The sequence below is a fragment of the Pocillopora damicornis genome, chromosome 14, assembly GCF_964200805.1.
Source record: "Pocillopora damicornis chromosome 14, jaPocDami1.2, whole genome shotgun sequence".
Taxonomy (NCBI): Eukaryota; Metazoa; Cnidaria; class Anthozoa; order Scleractinia; family Pocilloporidae; genus Pocillopora; species Pocillopora damicornis.
The window spans coordinates 13,835,745-13,862,846 of NC_142683.1; the positions used below are offsets into that span (position 1 = coordinate 13,835,745).

At 36.9% G+C, this 27,102-nt stretch overlaps 1 protein-coding gene across 1 annotated transcript; it reads left to right on the plus strand.

The window, feature by feature from the left end:
* The first annotated feature begins 22,231 nt into the window (after positions 1 to 22,231).
* On the plus strand, positions 22,232 to 24,912 carry LOC149034582 (tetratricopeptide repeat protein 28-like). Its single transcript, XM_089193809.1, has 2 exons — positions 22,232 to 24,186; positions 24,620 to 24,912. Exons 1-2 carry the CDS (start codon positions 22,493 to 22,495, stop codon positions 24,651 to 24,653), a joined length of 1,728 nt encoding a protein of 575 aa, XP_089049935.1. The 5' UTR covers positions 22,232 to 22,492; the 3' UTR covers positions 24,654 to 24,912.
* The last annotated feature ends 2,190 nt before the right edge of the window (positions 24,913 to 27,102 follow it).

The window sequence follows — 27,102 nt, forward strand, 5'->3', positions numbered from 1 at the left end:
ATATACGATCTCGACAATTGGGGTTAAAAAAGCAACATTAGAGGTGATGAGATTCATAAATCTCATATGAAATGTTTGTTGGGATCAAAGTTGGGATCATGCGATATAACGTTTGCCAATTTAGAGCAGCTAACCGTTAACTGTGTCACGCAATTATTCCAAAAATGAAAAAAATTTGGGTTTTGTAATTGCAGATATCTCCAATGGGCAACTTTGCATGTCGACAAACATACCATCACAGCAAAGACCTATCTTAACAATACGTTTTTGGGTAAAAAAAGTTTTGGGCTCTGTAAAAGATTTGCGATCACGCGACTCTGAAATTCGTGACCTTTGACGTTAATTTATGCAATATTTGGTTTTAAACTGATGTTTATTCACTCAATTTCAATTTGAGAATGGGATCGCCGACGCTAGTTTTTGTGGTATTTATGTCATAGAATTTCTGTGACGCTGGCACTCCACTCGGCCTGTACGCCATGACCTTGACCTAAATATTTTCCGTCCGGCCCTCCCACTCAGTTCCGTTCTACCATCTCCGAGAAAATTCTGCTTAACGTTAGACTAAAAAAAACATATCGTATAACTTTTTTCGTCCTTTCTACAATGCCGAACCTTAATAAGCTTACTCGAATCAGAATCTCACAGTACGACTTCAGCGAAATAACGCCGGTGACACGGAGGCTGCGATTGAATTGTATGGGGAGGAAGGAGGAATGAAAGAGTGCTACGCCACTGACGCAGAAATTCAAGACTCTTTCCAAAATATAAAGAAGCGCAGCATGGCTGGCATTCAAGTTTTGAACAACTTATCCTTCGAGTCTGATTGCTTGAAAAGCAAAACAATGTGGCCAAGTTTCTATGACTGGGAAAGCTTCAGATATATGGTTCTACACAAGGTGCGTAAACGTTTACCAAGAATTCAAAAGTCTTGAGAAACGTCTCGATGTTGGGCGCCACTTAACCGAGAAAAGTGGGCAGAAACCCGTAAAATTATGTGCTAGATGCAACCGTTGGTAGTACTCCGTCAACAAATTTATAACCTCTTGCAATAACAGAATCGACTGCAGCATCAGCCAACAGTCCATCTTTGAAGGGGTTTGAGCTTTGAAGAAGGAGAAAAATCTACCAGATTTTCTCAACGAGTGGGGAAATTTGCACAAGAGATGTTTTTACAAGGAGAAGAAACCGACGACGATGCAAATCCCGTTGATGTTGCACCCAAAATGAAGTGTCTAAGCAAATGGACACAAATAGTTAATCAGGGAGGAATGACTTTCAGTTGTTCAAATTGCTAGATATTTCAGGAAGCTAGCAGCCCTTAATAAGGCCGATCTTCTGAATAGAGTTGTAAGTGCCTCCCTGAAGAATGAATATACGATCAATACGTCAACAACGCAGAAGCGATGGAGACGAGATTTCAGATAAGGAAGAGAACTAGAAACTTTTTACTGGTACAAAGATAATTGTAAATGTGACCGTCAGATGATCTTCTTGTGAGTAACTCATAAAATCTTTGGCTTCAGATGGCGGCGTTTTTACTTTGGGCTTAATTCACCTTGGCTCGTAAGCTATCTTGTTTCCGGTGACAATTTTTCATGATCCGCCATTTGTAATAAAATACAATTATTCATCTGTCGATCATTTATTTCAAGAACATTTGGTAAGGATCCAAAAATAATTGTTTCACTTTACATAGCAGGCAAAAATTTCAAAGCGTTTGAGGAAAGGCGTCCATTGCGTTCAAGCCATAACGTTCAAGGCATTCGAGGCAAGGCGTTAGTAGTCAATTTTGTGGTAAGTTCGACCTTTGATAACTGATGTGCTGTATAACCTCTCCGCTATCATATCAATTTTGTAGTGTTTATGAATAGTTATGCCTAAACACCGAACCTCGTGAGGTCGATTGTTTACCTAACGATTAGAAATTAAAAGCTGTATAATTGTGAAGTGTAGCCGATTGAAAATAGATCACGTCTACGTCTTAATCATTATATTTATATTCCGACGGGAAAGTAAGAGTTGTTCTTGAGAAAGAATTTTTTAAGGCTAATCGACGCGGTATGTGAAGTGTAGCCGATTGAAAATAGATCACGTCTACATATTAATCATTATATTTATATTCCGACGAGAAAGTAAGAGCTGTTCTTGTGAACGAGATTTTTCAAGGCCGATCGACGCGGTATACGACTCTTTTAGTGAATAAACCCGATCAGCTCACGATAAATTATGATAGATATTTCTTGAGATCTGCCATCGGATTGAAGTCGAAACTTGTTTTGTTTGTATGTGTGTGCGAGCCTCTATTTTTTTTCTGAGAGAAATGAAGATAGAATTTTTTTACCTTGCACTGGCAATTTCAATATTTTTCGTGAGGAAAGTTTTAATTCAGGTTGTTGTGTTTGGTTTTATTAGTCATACGCCAATGATTTGGACACAAAACAAGGGATGATTACTCCTTGCTTTGTTATGCATCTAAGAATAGCTAATTAAGAACAGTTCTTTTCCTGATTACTGAGAATCAGAATGTGTTGGACTGAAATCCGATATAATATTTAAGAAAGATGTTATTAAGAACTAACGAACTCGGAAATTGCGGAAGATTTAATGCTCCGAGGTTGTTCCATTTAAACTTTTTCAAATAATTCTAGTTTCATGATCACTGATCTATTTAATGATTTTATCTCACACAAACTAAATTTATTCATCCTTGCATGACAGGGAAGGTTTTATTTCAGTTTCTAACGTTTGGTTTACTCAGTCATGCGATCAGAATACTAATCAAGACTTGCGCGCGTTTGTTTGTTTTTATTTTTCCATATGTAAGCGGGTAATAAACTAATTTACAGCCTTCTTTTCGCTTTTCCTTAGCATTTCGTGGTTAAAGATTAAAAGATTTAAACAATCTAACAAACTGGTGAAAATGTACTTTTAAACAATTTGACTTCGGCTTGGAGATGTCTGTGAAATAAATACGTCTACGCTACCTCGGCGCTTTGACATGAAACACCCGCGAGTAATTCTCCTTTCAATCTGCTTTACATTTTCTTATACACCAGTCTGGAGAATTTGGTTTTTGATCAAAATAATAACTTAAAGCTAATAAACATGTTTACTTTCTCCATCTTTTGCTTGATAATGCATTGGAATTTTAAGGAGAATTTACATATCATTTACAACCATAAAGAAGAGGGTTTGATCGAACACACAGCGAGTTGATGAGTAACCAATTTTTCGATTTCATCGTTTTTATCTCCTGAATGAGGTATTTACGATGTTCTTCAATAAAAGGCTTTGTCAAAAGACTAATTAATACTTCTAAACTTAATGAAAACGAGAAAGAAAATTTAAAAATAGAGCGGACTGACCCTTATATACGACGGAAAGCTTATGGATAGCGAATTCGAAGTAACCCGAAGAAAAAAATTGTTACGACGTAATATTCATTTGTTTTGTTCGTGTAGGTAAAACATGGTTTCCACTGCAATTTGGTGTGAATAAGCACGGGTTAATTTTCAAAGACAATACAATTGCACAAGCCCGTAATTTACATGAAAAAAATCATCAGGGAACGTTAAGACAAGCAAAATGAGAGCGCTGGCTATTTGTAATTTGCCGTCGTTGCACTAGCGTTACATGAAAAATGCACTCGTTTTCAGCCAGTCAAAACTACTTAATCATTATATAGATATTCCGACAGGAAAGTAAGAGCTGTTCTTGAGAAAGAATTTTTTAAGGCCAATCGACGCGGTATGTGAAGTGTAGCCTATTGAAAATAGATCACGTCTACATATTAATCATTATAATTATATTCCGACGAGAAAGTAAGAGCTGTTCTTGTGAACGAGATTTTTCAAGGCCGATCGACGCGGTATACGACTCTTTAGTGAATAAACCCGTTCAGCTCACGATAAATTATGATAGATATTTCTTGAGATCTGCCATCGGATTGAAGTCGAAACTTGTTTTGTTTGTATGTGTGTGCGAGCCTCTATTTTTTTTCTGAGAGAAATGAAGATAGAATTTTTTTACCTTGCACTGGCAATTTCAATATTTTTCGTGAGGAAAGTTTTAATTCAGATTGTTATGTTTGGTTTTATTAGTCATACGCCAATGATTTGGACACAAAACAGGGGATAATTACTCCTTGCTTTGTTATGCATCTAAGAATAGCTAATTAAGAACAGTTCTTTTCCTGCTTACTGAGAATCAGAATGTGTTGGACTGAAATCAGATATAATATTTAAGAAAGATGTTATTAAGAACTAACGAACTCGGAAATTGCGGAAGATTTAATGCTTCGAGGCTGTTCCATTTAAACTTTTTCAAATAATTCTAGTTTCATGATCACTGATCTATTTAATGATTTTATCTCATACAAACTAAATTTATTCATCCTTGCATGACAGGGAAGGTTTTATTTCAGTTTCTAACGTTTGGTTTCCTCAGTCATGCGATCAGAATACTAATCAAGACTTGCGCGCGTTTGTTTGTTTTTATTTTTCCATATGTAAGCGGGTAATAAACTAATTTACAGCCTTCTTTTCGCTTTTCCTTAGCATTTCGTGGTTAAAGATTAAAAAATCCAAACAATCTAACAAACTGGTGAAAATATACTTTTAAACAATTTGACTACGGCTTCGAGATGTCTGTAAAAATAAATACGTCTACGCTACCTCGGCGCTTTGACATGAAACACTCGCGAGTAATTCTCCTCACAAGCTACTTTACATTTTCTTATACACCAGTCTGGTGAATTTGGTTTATGATCAAAATAACAATCTAAAGCTAATAAACATGTTTACTCTCTCCATCTTGTGCTTGTTAATGCATTGGAATTTTAAGGAGAATTTACATGTCATTTAACTACCATAAGGAAGAGGGTTTGATCGAATACACAGCGAGTTGATGGGTAAGCAATTTTTCGAATTCATTGTTTGTTTCTAACGAATGAGATGTTTACGATGTTATTCAATGAAAGGCTTCGTCACAAGACTAATTAATACTTCTAAACTTAATGAGAACGAGAAAGAAAATTTAAAAAAAAGAACAGACTGACCCCTATATACGACGCTAAACTTATGGAGAGCGAATTCGAAGAAAAAAATCCCCCTATATACGACCCCTATATACGACGCAAAACTTATGGAGAGAAAATCCGAAGAAAAAAATACTTACAACGTAATATTATTTTGTTTAGTTCGTGTAGGTAAAACATGATTTCCAGTGCAAATTTGGTGTGAATAAGCACGGGTTAATTTTCAAAGACATTAAAGTTGCACAAGCCCGTAATTTAAATGAAAAAAGCATTAGAGAACGTTAAGACATAAGTAAAATGAGAGCGGGCTATTTGTAACTTGCCGTCGTTGCACTAGCGTTACATGAAAAGTGCACTCGTTTTCAGCCAGTCAAAACTGCTTAATTATTATCAGGTATGTTATTATTCTCGTTATCTTGTGCATTTTGGTATTAACGCCCACTTCATTAATCCTTTTGTTGAAGGCTTATTCGCATATCTTCTTTTTAAAGGATGAAATTAAACATTTATTTTTATCGTTGATTTGTAGGGAGGTATTTACTTCATTATGATGTTTTGTTTTTCATCTGTCATATGATCATAACATTAGACACGCTATGTTTTCTGCTTCTGTTCGTCCTGCATAGCTCACAGTGCTCATGTTAATTTCTAGGAGCAGCAGCTAAAAGTTATGACATTGTTTTACGAAACAAATATTTGGAGTAAACATAGACAGTATCTACAGCAATGTGAAAAAAAAACTTTGACGCTGATAAATCGTTGTATGCACTTAAAAAAAGCTTTAATTCTTGTTGAGGAGAAGAAACCGGCAACAATGCAAATCCTGCTGATGTTACAGCCAAAATGAAGCGTCTAAGATGAGCAAATGGACACAAATAGTTCACCAGGGAGGAATGACTTTCAGTTGTTCAAATCACTAAATATTTCAGGAGGCTTTCAGTCCTTAAGAAGGCCGATCTTCTAAATGGAGTTGTAAGTGCCTCCCTGAAGAATGAATATAATTCGTGTCCAAATCATTGGACATCGCCTCTGCGTCAACAACGCAGAAGCGATGGAGACGAGATTTCAAATAAGGAGAAGAACTAGAAACTTTTTACTGGTACAAAGATAATTGTAAATATGACCGTCAGATAATCTTCATGTGAGAAACCCATGAAATCTTTGGCTTCAGATGGCAGCGTTTTTACTTTGGGCTTAATTCACCTTCGCTCGGAGGCTTTCTTGTTTCCGGTGAGAATTTTCCATGATCTGCCATTTGTAATAAAATACAAATATTCATCTGTCGGTCATTTATTTCAGGAATATTTGGTAAGGATCCAAAACTAATTGTTTCACTTTACATAGTAGGAAAAACTTTCAAAACGTTCGAGGAAAGGCGTCCATTACGTTCAAGCCATAACCTTCAAGGCATTCGAGGCAAAGCGTTAGTAGTCAATTTTGTGGTAAGTAAGACCTTTAATAACTAATATGCTGTATAACGTCGCCGCTATCATATCAAATTTGTAGTATTTATGAATAGTTATGCCTAAACACCGAACCTCGTGGGGTCGATTGTTTACATTGCGATTAGAAATTAAAAGCTACATAGTTGTGAAGTATAGCAGATTGAAAAAAGCTCACGTTTACGTATTAATCATTATATTTATATTCCGACGGGAAAGTAAGAGTTGTTCTTGAGAAAGAATTTTTTAAGGCCAATCTACGCGGTATGTGAAGTGTAGCCGATTGAAAATAGATCACGTCTATATATTAATCATCATAATTATTTATATTCCGACGAGAAAGTAAGAGCTGTTCTTGTGAAGGAATTTATTAAGGCCGATCGACGCGGTATACGACTCTATAGTGAATAAACCCGATCAGCTCATGATAAATTACGATAGATATTTCTTGAGATCTGCTATCGAAATGAAGTCGAAACTTGTTTTATTTGCACGTGTGTGCGAGCCTCTATTTTTTTTTTTTCTTACACAAATGAAGATAGAACTTTTTTACCTTGCACTCGCAATTTGAATATTTTTCTTGAGGAAAGTTTTATTTGAGGTTCTTGTGTTTGGTTTTATTAATCATACGGCAATGATTTGGACACAAAACAGGGGATAATTATACGTTGCTTTGTTATGCATCTAAGAAAAGCTAATTCATAACTATTCATTTCTTGCTTACTGAGAATCAGAATGTGTTGGACTAAAATCCGATGTAATATTTAAGAAAGATGTTATTCGGAACTAACAAACTCGGAAATTGCGGAAGATGTAATGCTTCGAGGTTGACTACGGCTTCGAGATGTCTGTGAAATGAATAGGTCTACTCCACCTCGGCGCTTTGACATGAAACACTCGCGAGTAATTCTCCTAACAAGCTACTTTACATTTTCTTATACACCAGTCTGGAGAATTTGGTTTATGATCAAAATAACAATCTAAAGCTGATAAACATGTTTACTCTCTCCATCTTGATTTAGATTAGATAGAAGATTTAATGCTTCGAGGTTGTTCCATTTAAACTTTTTCAAATAATTCTAGTTTCATGATCACTGATTTATTTAATGCTTCGATCTCACACGAGCTATTTGTATTCATCCTTGTATGACGGAGAAGGTTTTATTTCAGTTTCTAAAGTTTGGTTTCCTTAGTCATGCGATCAGAATATTAATCAAGGCTTGCGCGCAGTTGTTTGTTTTTATTTTCCATATGTAAGCGGGTAATAAACTAATTTTACAGCCTTCTTTTCGCTTTTCCTAAGAATTTCGTGGTCGAAGATTAAAAAAATTCAAGCAATCTAACAAACTGGTAAAAACGTACTTTTAAACAATTTGACTCCGGCCTGGAGATGTTTGTGAAATTAATACGTCTACGCCACCTCTGCGCTCTGACATGAAACACCTTAGTGTTATTCTCCTTTCAAGCTTCTTTACATTTTCTCATACATCAGTCTGGAGAATTTGGTTTTTGATCAAAATGACAATCGAAGGCTGATAAACATGTTTACTCTCTCCATCTTGTGCTTGAAAATGTATTGGAATTTTAAGGATAATTAACATGTCATTTACTACCATAAGGAAGAGGGTTTGATCGAACACACAGCGAGTTGATGAGTAAACAATTTTTAGATTTCATTGTTTGTATCTCACGAATGAGATGTTTACTACGTTATTCAATGAAAGGCTTGGTCATAAGACTAAATAAAACTTCTAAACTTAATGAGAACTAGAAAGACAATTTAAAAAAAGAACGGAATGACTCTAATAGACGACGGAAAGCTCATGGAGGGCGAATTCGGAGTAACCCGAAGAAAAAAATACCTACAACGTAATATTATTTTGTTTTGTTCGTGTAGGTAAAACATGATATCCAGTGCAACTTAGTGTGAATAAGCGCGGGTTAATTTTCAAAGACAATAAAATTGCACAACCCGTAATTTACATGAAAAAAGCATCAGAGAACGTTAAGACATAAGCAAAATGAGAGCGCGGGCTATTTGTAAATTGCCGTCGTTGCACTAGCGTTACTTGAAAAATGCACTCGTTCTCAGCCAGTCAAAACTGCTTAATTATTATCAGGTATGTTATTGTTCTCGTTATCTTGTGCATTTTGGTATTAACACCCACTTCATTAATCTTTTTGTTTAAGGCTTTTTCGCATATCTTCTTTTTAAAGGATGAAATTGAGCATTTATTTTTATCGTTGTTTTGTTGGGAGGTATATTTATTTTATTATGATGTTTGTTTTTCATTTGTCATATGATCATAATATTAGACACGGTATGTTTTCTGATTCCGTTCGTCCTGCGTAGCTCACAGTGCTCTTGTTCATTTCTATGAGCACTAGGTGAAAATTATGACATTGTTTTATGAAACAAATATTTGGAGTAAACACAGACAGTATCTTTAGCAATGTGAAAATAACTTTGACATTGATAAGTCGTTGTATGCACTTAAAAAAAATGATTAATTTCAAATAAGGAAGAGAACTAGAAACTTTTTACTGGTACAAAGATAATTGTAAATGTGATCGTCAGAAAATCTTCATGTGAGCAACTCATGAAATCTTTGGCTTCAGATGGCAGCGTTTTTACTTTGGGCTTAATTCACCTTCACTCATAAGCTTTCAATTTTCCATGATCCACCATTTGTAAATAAAACCCAAATATTAATCTGTCGATCATTTATTTCAAGAAAATTTGATAAAAGCATGCAAAACTTTCAAAGCGTACGACAAAAGGCATCCATTGCGTTCATGCCATAACGTTCAAGGCATTCGAGGCAAGGCGTTAGTAGTCAATTTCGTGGTAAGTTTGACCTTTGATAACAGATGTGCTGCAGAACTTCTCCGCCACCTTAACAATTTTGTAGTGATAATGAATAGCTATGCCTTAACATCGAATCTCGTGGGATCGATTGTTTACATTGCGTATAGAAATTAAAAGCTATATAGTTGTGAACTGTGGTCGATTGAAAATAGATCACGTCAACATATTAATCATTATTTTCCGATGAGAAAGCAAGAGCTGTTCTTGTGAACCAAATTTTTTAACGCCGATCGACGCGGTTTACGACTCTTCTGTGAACAAACCCGATCAGCTTACGATAAATTATGATAAATATTTCTTGAGATCTGCTCTCGAGTTGAAGTCGAAACTTGTTAGTTTGTACGTGTGTGCGAGCCTCTATGTTTATTTTTCCTACAGAAATGAAGATAGAACTTTTTAACCTTGCACTGGCAATTTGAATATTTTTCGTGAGGAAAGTTCTATTTCAGGTTCTTGTGTTTGGTTTTATTAGTCATACGCCATGATTTGGACACAAAACAAGGGATAATCATACGTTGCTTTGTTATGCATTTAAGAATAGCTACTTTAGACTTATTCTTTTCCTGCTTACTGAGAATCAGAATGTGTTGGACTGAAATCCGATGCAATAATTAAGAAAGATGTTACTAGGAACTAATAAACGCGGAAATTGCGGAAGATTTAATGTTTCGAGGTTGTTCCATTTAAACTTTTTCAAGTAGTTCTAGTTTCATGATCACCGATCAAATTAATGCTTTTATCTCACACGAACTAAATTTATTCATCTTTGCATGACAAGAAAGGTTTTATTTCAGTTTCTAACGTTTGGTTTACTTAGTCATACGATCAGAATAGTAATCAAGACTTGCGCGCGTTTATTTGTTTGTTTTGGTTTCTTCATATGTAAGTAGCTAATAAAATAATTTTACAGCCTCCTTTTCGCTTTTCCTTAGAAAACAAAACAGTTTCCTCGGAAAATTGCTAGGAAGCCGAAGTCAAATTGTTTAAAAGAAAATTTTCATCAGTTTGTTAGATTGTTTTGATTTTTAAATCATCAACCACGAAATTCTTGCAATTTTCTGTGCCAACTGTTCCATTTTTTAAGGAAAGCGAAAAGAGGGCTGTAAAATTAGTTTATTACCCGCTTACATATGGAAAAAGAAAAACAAACAAATGCGCGTAAGCCTTGATTAATATTCTGATCGCATGACTGAGGAAACCAAACTTTAGAAACTGAAATAAAACCTTCTCTGTCATACAAGGATGAATACAAATAGCTCGTGTGAGATCGAAGCATTAAATAAATCAGTGATCATAAAACTGAAATTATTTATAAAAAGTTTAAATGGCACAACCTCGAAGCATTAAATCCTCCGTAATTTCCAAGTTTGTTAGTTCTATTGCATCAGATTTCAGTGCAACACATTCTGATTCTCAGTAAGCAGGAAAAGAATAGTTCTGAATAAGTTTTTCTTAGATGGATAACAAAGCAACGAATAAATGTGCCTTTTTTGTGTCCCAATCATTGACGTATGACTAACAAAACCAAACACAAGAAACTGAAATAAAACTTTACTCACAGAAAATTATTCAAATTGCCGGTGCAAATAAAAAAATTCTATCTTCATTTGTGCAAGAAAAAAAAATAGAGGCTTGCACACACGGACAAACAAAACAAGTTTCGACATCAATTTGATTGCAGATCTCAAGAAATATCTATCATAATTTATCATAAGCTGATCGAGCTTATTCACTGAAAAGTCGTATACAACGTCGATCGGCCTTAAAAAATTTCGTTCACAAGAACAGCTCTTACTTTCTCGTCGGAATATGAAAATAATTATTAATATGAAGACTTGACCTATTTTCAATCGGCTACAACTCGCAACTATAGTTTTTAATTTTTAATCGCTAGGTAAACAATCGACCCCACGAGATTTGGTGTTAAGGCATAACTATTCATAAAAACTAAAAAATTGATATCTTAGCGGAGAGGTTACATAGCATATCAGTTATCAAAGGTTGTACTTACCACGAAATTGACTACTAACTCCTTGCCCCGATAACGAGAATAATAACATACCTGATAACAATTAAGCAGTTTTGACTGGCTGAGAACGAGTGCATTTTTCGTGTAACGCTAGTGCAACGACGGCAATTTACAAATAGCTCGCGCTCTCATTTTGCTTATGTCTTGACGTTCTCTGATGCTTTTTTGCTTTTTTCACGTAAATTACGGGCTTGTGAAATTTTATTGTCTTTGAAAAATTAACCCGTGCTTATTCACACCAAATTGCACTGGAAATCATGTTTTACCTACACGAACACGGGTTACTTCGAATTCGCTCTCGTTAAGCTTTCCATCGTGTATTAGGGTCAGTCCATTTTTTTTAAAATTTTTTTCTCGTTTTCATTAAGTTTAGAAGCATTAATTAGTCTTGTGATCAAGCCCTTCATTGAATAACACTCCAAACACCTCATTCGTGAGATTAAAAAAATGAACTCGCTGTGTGCTCGATCAAACCCTCTTCCTTATGGTAGTAAATGGCCTGCAAATTCTCCTTCAAGTTCCGATACATTATCAAGCGAAAGATGGAGAGAATAAACATGCTTATCAGCTCTAGACTGTTATTTTGATCAAAAACCAGATTCTCCAGACTGATGTATAAGAAAATGTTAAGTAGCTTGAAAGGAGAATTACTCGCGGGTGTTTCGTGTCAAAGCGCCGAGGTGGCTTAGACGTATTCATTTCACAGACATCTCCAGGCCGAAGTCAAATTGTTTAAAAGTAAATGTTCACCAATTTGTTAGATTGTTTGGATTTTTAAATTTTCAACCGCGAAACTCTCGCAATTTTCAGTGCAAACTGTTTCATTTTCAAAGGAAAAGCGAAAAGGAGGCTGTAAAATTAGCTTATTAGCCGCTGACATATAAAGAAACCAAAGCAAAGAAACAAACGCGCGCAAGCCTTGATTAGTATTCTGATGGCATGACTAAGGAAACCAAACGTTAGAAACTGAAATAAAACCTTCCCTGTCATGCAAGGAGGAATAAAAATAGCTAATGTGAGAACAAAACATTAAACGGATTGGTGATCATGAAACTAGAATTATTTGAAAAAGTTCAAATGGAACAACCTCGAAGCATTAAATCATCCGCAATTTCCGAGTTTGTCAGTTCTTAATAACATCTTTCGTAAATATTGCATCGGATTTCATTCAAACACATTCTGATTCTCAGTAAGCAGGAAAAGAATAGTTCTGAACTAGTTATTCTTCGATGCATAATAAAGCAGCAAATGTCACACCTATCCTTTCTGTCAACAGTACCGACCATATGTAGTGGGTTCACTTCACGTCTCCCTAAATAGCAGAGAACATAATAGGTAATTCGAATCATCAGTCTCGATTAAGAAATAGAAATTGAAGGATCAAGACTTATCTGGCAAAGTGAGATGCAAGTCAAACTGGTTTGAAGACATTTTAACCCGAAATTCGTTTTAAAACGCGACAGAAATACTGTAGTTCACATTCTAAAGAAACAAGGAGTTCCAGCCCCTTGAGTAATTATCCATTTGTTGCATCGCTCATCTCATATTTTAAGAACCAGAGAAAGTTAGAAAATTTTAATCTGGGAGTTTTATAGTACACTTCGACTCAAACTTCATTTCGTATGGCAGAAGTATTCTACTGAAATAAACAAGATAGAATAAAGCTGACGCCATTCGTTTCGAATAACACATGAACATGAAGAAAACGGCACCAGTTTAAACTCATGATATAAAGTCCACGCATTTTTTTAAGGTAAATGAACTGGTTAGGCCGAAAGCTAAATAAATAAACAATGAACTGACAGTGGTAAGGGATTTTGGGGCCATCTGATAAACAAGTTCTACCGAAGTTTGTCCTCTAGTTAGCACTTTAAGCCCAAAAGGGCAATTAGAAAAATTCTCTCAAAAACACAGCAAAAAAATAAGATAAAACCGGAGATGATCAAGGCAAGACTATAAACGTTGTTTCGACACATACCAAGCACAAAAGACTTGGAGAGCAAAAAGGCCAAAGACAGTTGTTAGCCATGACTTTGAAAATCCACCTCAACCCCCCAAAAACGAATTCGTCGAAGGTTGTAGAAAGAGCAACTCAATCCTGAAGTTGGAACACTTTTTTATGCCTTTTGTTCTATGAGACTACAAAGAGTGAGAAGAGAAAATGTTATTTGAAGTATTTGAAGCTTGGGGGCCACCTCGAACTTAACGCAATTTTATTTCAAATTTGAAGTAAAATAAGATCAAATTGTAAACTGCCTTCTATCATCGTAACGAATATCTCACGATCGCCTCCACACATCACTTCGTGATTCATAGAAGTAAGACATTAAAATCTTAAGACTAACCTTCAAGGTTTGTAGTCTCATGTGCACATCTCGATCGTCAGCAAATCAAATCTCAAACTTTCAGTTTTCGGCCTTTCTTCGCGTTTTGTTCGCACTTTGATCATTAAAATATCCTCATCCGAAGAGCCAGCAAACTCCACGAGTATCCACAGAGTTAGAAATGGTGGTAAACTTGTCATACTCTTTCATCCCTCTCCAAAAAATATCACAGAAAGGTGTCGATCGCTCAGTTGAAAACCCGCAAAAGCGCGCTGAAAATATCAAAGTGGCACCGAACGCGCCGAACAAATTTTCATTGGCGCATGCGCAACAAAATACCCCTCTGCTCGATCTTTGATAACTGATATGCTTTGTAACCTCTCCGCTAACATTTAAATTTTGTAGACAAGGTACAAATATTCGTTGCTTTGTTATGCATCTAAGAATAACTAATTCAGAACTATTCTTTTCCTGCTTATCGAGAATCAGAATGTGTTGGACTGAAATCCGATGCAATAGATCTAACAAGCTTGGAAATTTCGGAAGACTTAATGATTCGAGGTTGTTCCATTTAAACTTTTTTAAAAAATTCCAGTTCCATGATCATTGATTTATTTAATGCTTTGGTCTCACTCGAACTAAATTTATTCATCCTTGCATGACAAGGAAGGTTTTATTTCAGTTTCTAACGTTTGGTTTCCTAAGTCACGCGTTTGTTTGTTTTTCTTTCTCCATATGTAAGCGGGTAATAAACTAATTTCATAGCTTTCTTTTCGCTCTTCCATGAAAAATGAAACAGTTTGCACGGAAAATTGCAATAATTTTGTGGTTGAAGATTTAAATATCCAAACAATCTGACAAACTGGTGGAGATTTGCTTTTAAGAAATTTGACTTCGGCTTCTAGATGTCTGTGAAATAAATACGTCAACCCCAACTCGGCGCCTTGACATGAAACACCCTAGAGTAATTCTCCTTTCAGGTTACTTTAAATTTTCTTATACATTAGTCTGGAGAATTTGGTTTTTGATCAAAATAACAACCTAAAGCTGATAAGTATGTTTACTCTCTCCATCTTTTGCTTGATAATATATTGGAATTTCAAGAAAAATTTACAAGTCATTTCATATCATGAGGAAGAGGGTTTGATCGACCACACAGCAAGTTGATGAGTGACCAATTTTTCGATTTTATTCTATGTATCTCATAAATAAGGTGCTCACAATGTTATTCGATAAAAGGTTTGGTCACAAGACTAGCTATTACTTCTAAACTTGATGAAAACGAGAAAGAAAATAAGTAAAAGAACGGACTGATCCTAATAAACGACGGAAAGCTTATCAAGAGCAAATTCGAAGTGACACGAAGAAAAAAAATATTTCCATTGTAAAATATTTCTTTTGTTTTGTTCGTTGGTAAAACACGATTTCGAGTGTCATTTGGTGTTGATAAGCACGAGTTAATTTTTCAAAGACAATAAAATTGCACCACAGGTGTGAGATGATCATCTTGCGCAATAACGGTCATGGCGGAATTATAAGAGTTTGTATGGGAATATTTACGACATACCAACTCTTATAATTCCGCCATGACCGTTATTGCGCAAGATGATCATCTCACAGCTGGAGCTTGGGCCGCCTGTGACTGCACTAGCCCGTAATTTATATGAAAAAACCATCAGAGAAAGTCAAGAGGGACAAATAATGACAGCGTGCGCTATTTGTAACTTGCAGTCGTGTTACAACTTTGTACTAGCGTAACATGAAAAATGCACTCGTTTTCAGCCACCTAAAACTGTGTAATTTTTATCATGTATCTTATCATTCTGGTAATCATGTGCATGTTGGTACTAACACTCTGTTCATTAATCCTTTTGTTCAAGGCTTTTTTGAATATATTCTTTTCAAAAGATGAAATGAGACATTTATTTTTTTATCGTTGTTTTGTTGAGAGATATTTATTTCATTATAAGTTGATTTTGGTTTTCATCTGTCATATGATCATAAAATTAGACTCAGTATGTTTTCTGTTTCTGTTCGTCCTGTATAGCTCACAGTGCTCTTGATCATTTTTATGAACACTGGTTAAAATTCATGGCATTGTTTTACGAAAAAAGTATTTGCAGTAAACATGGAGTGTACCTAAAGCAATGTGAAAAAATTTGACCCTGATAAATCGCTATATGCACTTATAAGAATTTTAATTCTAGTTAATTTTTTTACTTCTAATTAAAACTGGAAAATTTTCCCCCCTCCGGAAACAAATCAAAACATAAAAGAAGGTCGGTGTTTTGGCTCGAATACAATATTTACTGTCTACCCAGAGTAAAAGCTTGAAATTGTAACGGAAAATCATTTCAAGTTCCACTGATTTGGAACTCAACCGACTGGACGTTCACACACATTACGCTGAACGAGTCAACGCATGCAGCCATTTGCGAAATTGTAACCAAAAATATAATTTCATTTTTTTAATCAACGTCTTTTTCGACTTTGCCGTCCTAATAGTTCATGAATTATTATTCAACGCCAAGTTTCCTATTCATTTGATCTATCTGTAACAACCGTCAATTCAGCGTCAATTCCATGTTTCCTACGCTCAGCACACTGTTCGAATACAATACCGCATAAGAAATCCTTATAAACAAGCAACTGTCCCTGTCCCTAGCTTTAAAAATTGCTACAATATCGTCTAGAGCCTTAGTGGCAATGGTTCTCGACCAATGAGCGCGCGAGAATTACTACAGTTGTTATCAAAAATGTTTTTGACGGGTGTTCGCTTCGGATGAACAAATCGAGAAGAATTGTGCGCCCAACAAACGGGTACGCAGTAAAGGGAACACAAATTACTAAGAGAACTAATTACTGGGATGCCTGTGGTAGCCCAGTCATAAAACGCCTTTGTTTTTTTGTCGTCTTTTTTTTCCTCCGCTACAAAATGGAAAAATTGCGTAATATTACCCAGTGTTCATTGGGCCCTCAACACCATGGCAACTAACTGTGATCCAATGAAGGTAAAGGTGTTCACATGCTGATCACGTGTGTTATCTTGATGGCGACTGACGTTGTCATGCATGGAGAGGGCCGGGTCACATGACGAACCATGAAATTTTTGCTTATAAAACTCATTTGTCAGTCAATTTGTTTTTGTTCTGGGGTTATTGTTTTGGTAATGGAGGTTCAACGATTTGGGTTACGATTACCTGGAGCTTTATGGTGCAAACGCTCAAAATACTTACAGACGCACACACAAGTAATATTGTTCACTACTTGGAACGGATTGAGCCCCATCCTCAAGAAATTTGTATGCTGTTAGAAGTTAACATCTTAAATGAGCTGATAAACTATTCTGAAGGTCTTTATCAAAATCCAAATGTTTTATTTGAACCCAAAGGTGTACATATTAATGAAAAACAATGTGATATGACAGGTATTTCTTATCAACAGTTGTCAGCTGTCCCCCTCGAAGCAAATCATGCAGATGCTAAAATTACAACCATTAATATTCCCTTGTTATGCTGTTGTGCCGCATCTTTTTATAGCATTTTTTTCCGTTATCATATATTGTGGGTATTGGGAATTCACATACTCTATAGATAGAATCACTAAGCATGCAAACAGGTTTTACAGAGAAAACTCAATGGCGATAAAAATCCACACACTATCAGCAAGGACACTTAAATATATGATTCAGATATTAATATTGCCTTTAATTTGGAGAAACAAGGAATACAATGATCTACATCTCTTGGTAGCAAATTATTGCTTCAGAATTTAATCACAGATAATACTAAGGACAATACTGGGTTTTTAATGTGGATTTCAAATTATTGCCTCAGCTGTATTTTTCAGCACAGTAATATGAAAACAAAAGCAAAAAGTGTTAAGAACTCTATTATAAGATTCAGTCCTGATAGCACACAGGCGAACCAAGCTCCAGCTGTGAGATGATCATCTTGCGCAATAACAGTCATGGCGGAATTATAAGAGTTTGTATGGAAATATTTACGACCGCTCTAAGGAATGAAAAAATAGATCAAATTCTCAAAAAAAATAAACCTCACCTTACCTCCACAGCGTATTGCTTGTTATCTGACCGCTTACTTTGATGAAAAGAACGCATTTTAGCGAGTTGTTCATTTTGAGGTTTTCAACGTACATAAGAAAAGCCCAAGGCTGAACACTCCATTTCCAAACGCTCGATCTGAGAAGCGAAAAATTCCAGCACAAAATGACCGAGCGGCCACAAATCCAACGCAGAATTCAAGCACATATACTGCAGTTTCATTTCAATTCACTACAAACTCAATCTTCCTCGTGCAACCGACGCTAAGCCGCAGTTTGCTTCAAAAATTTCCAGTTTAGAGGTTCCTCACAGCCCGCGTCCACATCAACCTTGACACACGATCGTTGACAACCAGCTAGGTAACCTTGCCTCCTTTTTAAACTGAGCCTCGCCGGGGACCCCACTGTAACTTAGCATGAAGAAATTGTCTTAGCATTACGGGTGCCAAGTTACAGTGGGATCCCCGGCGAGGCTCAGTTTAAAAAAGGAGGCAAGGTTACCTACATTTGGATTTTGAGAATTTGGCGTATTTTTTATTCCTTAGAGCGGTCGTAAATATTCCCATACAAACTCTTATAATTCCGCCATAACCGTTATTGCGCAAGATGATCATCTCAAAGCTGGAGCTTGGGCCGCCTGTGGATAGCACAGCTTTTCAAAGTAAGATTAGGGATGGTCCATATTATATTTGCTCTGTTTGTAACAGAATACTATACAGAAAAACTGTTATCTAGTTAAAAAAACAAATGTACAACACTTAGCAAGAACTATTTACTGAGTTGTATACCCATGATTCCTTTCCGTCTTGGAATGACCTATCACCTATCGCCGATGACAACTTTTTTTTGAAATAGATGTATGCCCTTGGGTAGACTTGAGCTCGCTATTTCAGTATACTAGTCCAACACCCGTAGTATCACTACAATTGATCCCAAGGATCCATTACCATCCAGGTATCCCAGTTACCCTGCTCACAGGGTCTAGTTTCAAAAAGAATAGGAATGCGAAGACTGTTATCTGAAATCCTACTCAGATTCTTTGTAAATATTTTCCTTTTTTATACTTGTTTTGCTTCTTTTTGTTCCTATTTAACGGCAGACCTAAAATGTGCAGCTGTGATGAATAACACACAAGGCATCCTCAAAGCCATCTGGATAGGTTTGAATGTTGCTAAATATCTTCTCAAGACTGGTCGTGTGCTACAAGCGACTGAGTTATACGATGAAATGTTAATATTACTCCACAATCTGGACGTCACTAATCACCTTAATATCACTGAGGTGATATTCAATGCGTACTACCCCATCTCTGGTTACGCAAATGCCGCAAGATACACCAAAAAAATTCTTGAAATGTTCCACGAAGCTGGAATACTAACCATACAACTAGCTGACAAATATCTTAAAGAAGGTAAGCTTGCACTGGTTAAAAGAATTTTGGAAAGTGCAGTGAATATCACTAAAACAAATGGCCCATCAAAAGCAGAAAGGGTGGCCTATAGTTACCTTGGATATACTTTGATATTACTCGGTGAGTATCAGAGAGCTAGAGAATATCTCGTGAGAACCCTTGCCATAGCTATAGAAATTGGCGACAAAGGCGGAGAAGGTGCATCGTGCGAAAGCCTTGGAAATGTGTTTCGATTACTTGGAGAATTCCAGAAGGCTAAAGAATATTATGAGAAAGCCCTTGCCATCGCTATAGAAATTGGCGACAAACAAGTACAAAGTGCAGCATACAATAACCTTGCAAATTTTTTTCAATTGGGTGGAGAATACCAGAAGGCTAAAGAATATTATGAGAAAGCCCTTGCCATCGCTATAGAAAGTGGCGACAAACAAGTACAAAGTAAATTGTACGATAACCTTGGAAGTGTTTTTGAATCGCTTGGAGAATACCAGAAGGCTAAAGAATATGATGAGAAAGCCCTTGCCATCGCTATAGAAAGTGGCGACAAACAAGTACAAAGTAAATTGTACGATAACCTTGGAAGTGTTTTTGAATCGCTTGGAGAATACAAGAAGGCTAAAGAATATGATGAGAAAGCCCTTGCCATCGCTATAGAAATTGGCGACAAACAAGTACAAAGTGCAGCATACAATAACCTTGGAAATTTTTTTCAATTGGGTGGAGAATACCAGAAGGCTAAAGAATATTATGAGAAAGCCCTTGCCATCGCTATAGAAATTGGCGACAAACAAGTACAAAGTGATTCGTACAGTCGCCTTGGAAGTGTTTTTGAATCGCTTGGAGAATACCAAAAGGTAAAAGAATATTGTGAGAAAGCCCTTGCCATCGCTATAGAAATTGGCGACAAAAAAGGAGAAAGTTCATCGTACGGTAACCTTGGAAATGTGTTTCAATCACTTAGAGAAGACCAGAAGGCAGAAGATTATCGTAAGAAAGCCCTTGCCATCGCTATAGTAACTGGCGACAGGATATTTGAAGGCGAATTGTACAGGAGCTTTGGAAAAAAGCTCTTGTTACTTAGAAAAACTGTTCAGGCTAAAGTTTATTACGACAAGGCACTCACCATAGCAACAGAAATTGGTGACAGACCATCAGAAATGGAATGTTACATATGCTTAGCACTTATGTTGGTTAGCATTCATGACTATCAGACGGCTAAAGAATATTATGAGAAAGCCCTTGCCATCGCTATAGAAATTGGCGACAAAAAAGTACAAAGTTCATCGTACAGTGACCTCGGAAGGGTTTTTGAATCGCTTGGAGAATACCAGAAGGCTAAAGAATATGATGAGAAAGCCCTTGCCATCGCTATAGAAATTGGCGACAAACAAGTACAAAGTGCAGCATACAATCACCTTGCAAATGTTTATGAATTGCGTGGAGAATACCAGAAGGCTAAAGAACATTTTGAGAAAACCCTTGCCATCGCTATAGAAATTGGCGACAAAAAAGTACAAAGTTCATCGTACAGTGACCTCGGAAGGGTTTTTGAATCGCTTGGAGAATACCAGAAGGCTAAAGAATATTATGAGAAAGCCCTTCCCATCGCTATAGAAATTGGCGACAAAAAAGTACAAAGTTCATCGTACAGTGACCTCGGAAGGGTTTTTGAATCGCTTGGAGAATACCAGAAGGCTAAAGAATATTATGAGAAAGCCCTTGCCATCGCTATAGAAATTGGTGACAAAAAAGTACAAAGTTCATCGTACGGTAAGCTTGCAACTATTTTTCAATTGGGTGGAGAATACCAAAAGGCAAAAGAATATTATGAGAAAGCCCTTCTAATCGCTATAGAAATTGGCGACAAACAAGTACAAAGTGCTGTGTACAATAACTTTGCAGTTATTTTTCAATTGCGTGGAGAATACCAGAAGGCTAAAGAATATTATGAGAAAGCCCTTCCCATCGCTATAGAAATTGGCGACAAACAAGTACAAAGTTCATCGTACGGTAACCTTGGAAATGTTTTTCAATTGCGTGGAGAGTACCAGAAGGCTAAAGAATATTATGAGAAAGCCCTTGCCATCGCTATAGAAATTGGCGACAAACAAGTACAAAGTGATTCGTACAGTCGCCTTGGAAGTGTTTTGGAATCGCTTGGAGAATACCAGAAGGCAAAAGAATATTATGAGAAAGCCCTTGCCATCGCAATACAAATTGGCGAGAAAAAAGTACAAAGTTCATTGTACAGTCGCCTTGGAAGTGTTTTTGAATCGCTTGGAGAATACCAAAAGGCAAAAGAATATTATGAGAAAGCCCTTGCCATCGCTATAGAAATTGGCGACAAAGAAGTACAAAGTTCATCGTACGGTAACCTTGGAAATGTTTATGAATTGCGTGGAGAATACCAGAAGGCTAAAGAATATTATGAGAAAGCCCTTGCCATCGCTATAGAAATTGGCGACAAACAAGTACAAAGTTCATCGTACGGTAATCTTGGAAATGTTTATAAATTGCGTGGAGAATACCAGAAGGCTAAAGAATATTATGAGAAAGCCCTTGCCATCGCTATAGAAATTGGCGACAAACAAGTACAAAGTTCATCGTACGGTAATCTTGGAAATGTTTATGAATTGCGTGGAGAATACCAGAAGGCTAAAGAATATTATGAGAAAGACCTTGCCATCGCTATAGAAATTGGCGACAAACAAGAACAAAGTTCATCGTACGGTAATCTTGGAAATGTTTATAAATTGCGTGGAGAATACCAGAAGGCTAAAGAATATTATGAGAAAACCCTTGCCATCGCTATAGAAATTGGCGACAAAAAAGTACAAAGTTTATCGTACGGTAAGCTTGGAAAAGTTTTTCGATTGCGTGGAGAATACCAGAAGGCTAAAGAATATTATGAGAAAGCCCTTGCCATCGCTAATAGAATTGGCGACAAAAAAGTACAAAGTGCAGCGTACGGTAGCCTTGGAAATGTTTTTCAATTGCGTGGAGAATACCAGAAGGCTAAAGAATATGATGAGAAAGCCCTTGCCATCGCTATAGAAAGTGGCGACAAAAAAGTACAAAGTTCATCGTACTGTAACCTTGGAAATGTGTTTCAATCACTTAGAGAAGACCAGAAGGCAGAAGATTATCGTAAGAAAGCCCTTGCCATCGCTATAGTAACTGGCGACAGGATATTTGAAGGCGAATTGTACAGGAGCTTTGGAGAAAATCTCTTGTCACTTAGAAAAACTGTTCAGGCTAAAGTTTATTACGACAAGGCACTCACCATAGCAACAGAAATTGGTGACAGACCATCAGAAATGGAATGTTACGTATGCTTAGCATTTGTGTTGGCTAGCATTCAGGACTATCAGACGGCTAAAGAATATCAAAAGAAAGCACTTGCCATTAGCATAGAAATTGGCCATACAGTATACGAATTACAAATCCTAAGTAACCTTGCAGAGACATATCGATCTGTTGGTGAATATGTTGTTGCCGAAGAACTCAGCCAGGAAGCATTGTTTATATCCAGGGAAATTGGAGATAAAATGTCAGAGTATAAAATTCTTCTCGGAATCACGTGCTTAAAATCTTCGCAATTAAAGCATGAGGATGAAAAGACCGTTCTCCTCGAAAGCATTCAAAGATACGAACAACTGCGAAATTCTCTTGGAGGAAACAAAGAATTTGAAATATTCTTGTTAGAGAAGTATGGTTCTTTTCCCTACAAGCGGCTCAGTCACCTGCTTTGTGATCACGATAGTCCTCGCGACGCTCTTTATGTCGAGGAACTGGGACGAGCAAGAGGTCTTGCAGAATCATTGGCAAGCAAGTTTTCCGTCGTAAACCACATCTCAGCTGATCCAAAATCCTGGTTTGGGATTGAAAACATCGTGAGTAAAGAAAGAGGCTGTGTTTTCTTATACATGTCGTATTTTGAGAGGCATACTCATCTCTGGGTTTTAAAAGGAGATGGAGATATTAACCATCGCATTAGCTCAATCGTGAAAGACAGCAGTCTCATCGCTGAGTCACTTTTCAACGTGGAAGGAATTTTCAAAAAAAGTGCCGTAAAGTTCGGCGTCAAATTGAACGAGAATTGCGAAGGTCGTTCTTTACAAGGTTGTGGAACCAAAGATGACGAGTCACTTCTCCATTTGTGTTACAAACTGATTTTTGCCCCAGTGGGCGATTTACTCACCGAGCCCGAAATCATCATTGTGCCAGAGAAGTGTTCTTACCGAGTCCCATTTGCTGCTTTGCGTGCCGACTCAGCCGGGAAGTATCTGTCAGAGGCGTACAGAATCCGCATCGTCCCCTCTTTGACGACTCTTGGCGTTATTCAGAAATGTCCAGCAGACTATCACAGTCAGTCTGGCGCACTGGTAGTGGGTGATCCTGATGTTGGCAAAGTTTGTTACAAAGGGCGTCTCAAAACCTTTACAGCATTGGCTTCTGCGAGACAAGAAGCAAAGATGGTGGGTCAACTACTTGGTGTTCACCCTTTGTTAGGAGAGTGTGCAACAAAGCAGGCGGTACTTCGAGCTATACATTCGGTGAGTTTGATTCATATTGCTGCTCATGGAGATGCCGAAAGAGGAGAGGTTATCCTTTCCCCTCAGGGTGCTGCTAACAAGTTTCCACAAGAGGAAGATTACATTTTGACAGTTTCTGATATTTCTAAAGTTCAGCTGCGAGCTAAATTGGTAGTTCTTAGCTGCTGTCACAGTGGGCGTGGTGTGTTTAAACAAGAGGGTGTCATTGGAATCGCTCGGGCGTTCCTAGCATCTGGTGCACGTTCAGTGTTGGCAGCATCGTGGGCCATTGAAGATGAAGCGTCAAAGCAGCTCATGGATCATTTCTATGAGCACCTTGCGAATGGAGAAAGTGCTAGCGAATCTCTCCACCAGGCCACCAAATGGTTGAGAAGAAACGGCTTCACCAAAATTTCCCAATGGGCTCCATTTGTGCTGATTGGAGATAACGTGACATTTGATTTTACGAAAATGAGGTAAGCTATATGCTGGCCTGCTAAATGGTTTCGGCAATCTGAGAAAAAAATAAATATCAGCAAGCTAAGATGATTTAGTTTTACATGCCAGAAAAATATCAACCAAGCGACTTCAGGTTCAGACATGGTATGACCCCTTAGCTCCCATAATTATCTGTACCGTCTGACATACAATTCTTATGATGTCAGTTTGGAGAGTTTGGTATTGGATCAACTAATAACCCCCTAATTAATATTTTAATTTATTCTCATCACATCTATGCTTGTTATTGTATTGATATTGTGAGGATAAATTCTCTCTCGGTCACTCATGGGAGGTAAAGGGTTAAATTTGGTAAACCCTATCCCAAAGGAATTTTTACTCGTGTGCGTTGAGTTTTAAATTCTACCTCAGATTCTTAATGTTTTTCTTTATCTGAAAATTCTAATTTAGGAAAGCAGAGCAGAGGAAGGACGACGACGATTGAAAGACTAGAAATGGATCCTTTGCGAAGATTCTACTTCTGGTGCATTGCCTTAAACAGGACATGTGATACTGTCAACAAAAGAATTGAACTGGAAAGGAGAAACTAAACCAAACCTTTTGAAATGTATGTCAAGATTCTGATTCTAAATCAATTAGAAAAATTGTTAAATGTCATATTTTACAAATTTTTTTTACACGAAAACGCTTTTGAATGACAATGGTTTTGATTGAACTGATTTGTCAGAGGACTAGCAGGTTGCGCCAAAGACTCCATTTTGGTAATCAGTAAACGAAACATTTAAACAAAACAAAGTAAAACAATAAAGTATATCCAGGAGGAAGTAACTGAAATAGAAAAATTTTCAGACAGTATTTCACTATGGAGGATGGCTAATTTGTTTAATAGTCTCATCTGAAAATGGTAGGGTTGGGAAAATTAAACGCAGTTATGAAACCCGAGACAGAATTAAAGGTTTCCTTAACCCGTAACTCTCGATATCTGATCGGTAATTCTCCTCTCTAGCTGCTACGCATATCCTTGTAAATTATTTATGAGAATTTGGTGTTAGATCAAGATAACAACTTGTACCTGATAAGTTTGAAGATTCTCATTAGCTGTTTGCCGGATAATGCAAGTATATTATGGGGAGAAGTTTTATGTTGATCACTTCTAGGAGTTAAAGGGTAGACAGAACACTTCCAAATAGACACACGGCAATTTGGAATTGGAAACTTCTCAAGAAATATATCGAAGTTAGTCCTCAGAATGTCAGCGTAATTCCAATAGTCCGTTCCAATTTGTTTCACTTTTTGCGTAAACTCTTCGATCGAGCACGCACTTAACGAAAAAGTACGAGCTTTTCTTGCCTTTTTCCTGTGCTACGAATTTTCGTGAAACGATGAGTTTTTTCCTTTTTCAAAGGCTGTGTTTTCATTATCTAATCTTGTTCCTGTTTCAATATAAGACAGTGTTCGCTTTCGTTTTTTGCTGATCGAATAGATGAAGTTATCCATGATGAGGACTCGAATCATCTTTACCTACCCTTTTGATCGGTGAAATTGTTGAAAACCTTAACCCTCAAAGTCATTAAACTGAGTTGTGTTTTTACAAAAAAAAAACTTGGCAAATTGTGGACTAGTGTCACTCTTTTATCCCCTGGAAATAATAGTCGTTACCTTTTTAAATTTTCGTTCCGTTTTGTTGTTCTTCCAGAACTTTATTATGTTCTGCAAGCCTTGCTTTAGATTAGCTGGGCACAAAAGTAAATATATATCTTAATTATCAAGAGGTCTGGATAGAAGCAGATATGTAACGAATTTAAGAAAATGAAGGACACTTTTAAAACATGTTTCGACAGTTCTTCTGTCATGCATCTTCAGTTCTGAATAATATAAAGTCCAAAGCTGAATGTAAAGTGTGTAACAAAATATCTTAATTACAAATAATGCAAGCCTTAAGCCTTTCATTTCACAGTGCTTTTTTTATATGATCTGCGTTTTCATTGTACAAGTTTTCATCTGTGTGGTAGGACTTGTTTATAAAACCAAGTCGAGAAGCGACCATCGAAGCTGCATTTCACTCGAAAATCCCTCCAGATAAGCGAATCATAATCACTTAGCCAATTAAAATAACACATTTAAGATAAAGGAGACATTGGGTGGAGGGAGGCGTTCAGAACACTGAAATACCGCAAAACAATTCGGCAAATTTCGCTACATCAGTAAATCGCAAAAAAAAAAAAAAAATAACGCCAAATACCAGAATATTTGAATACCGAGTCAGAACTCGATGTCATGCCGAAACCAAATCTCTTTATATTACGTTTAGTGCAAATAACACAGAAATAACAATTAACAATTTGTTAATTAACGTTTAGTCAGATAATTTTCGATTCGATTGTGATTTTCTGAAGGAGCCAAAGGAGCGTATAAACATCTTTGTCTTAAGATCAAGATGTATCGTTTGAGTTTCATTTTTGGGTGAATCTCACCGCTTTTTGACCACTTTGACCTCCGTATTGCTGCGAAACTTTATTGTGCTCCAACAAAGATTTGAAATTTCGCAAACCAGGACTACAAGTGGGTGCGACAACACAACTCTATCAAGAATTTCAACGACTACTTACTCAGCCTTCCGCCCCACGATTTATCTGTGAACACTTCCTAAGGAACGTCGTTATTTATCGCCCGGGAAGGGGGGGAAGGGAGAAATTTGGAGGATTTTGGTTGTGTCACGAAAAGTTTTACCTGATTTCCTCCCCCCTCCCCTCCCCAAGGTTCTCTAATATTCTTATGATGTCCCCTTAATGGACGTTAACTGACAGTCAATGTTCTATAGTCCCCTCTTAATACCCTGTTAGCGAAAACTGCCCCCCCCAGGCTCTCTAATATTCTTATGATGTTCCCTTAATGGACGTTAACTGACAGTCAATGTTCTATAGTCCCCTCTT

Coding starts and splice junctions, on each gene's coding strand:
- LOC149034582 (XM_089193809.1), top strand. CDS start 22,493: ATGGAATGTTACGTATGCTTAGCATTTGTGTTGGCTAGCATTCAGGAC. Junction 24,187..24,619: donor TTTGATTTTACGAAAATGAG/GTAAGCTATATG, acceptor ATTCTAATTTAG/GAAAGCAGAGCAGAGGAAGG.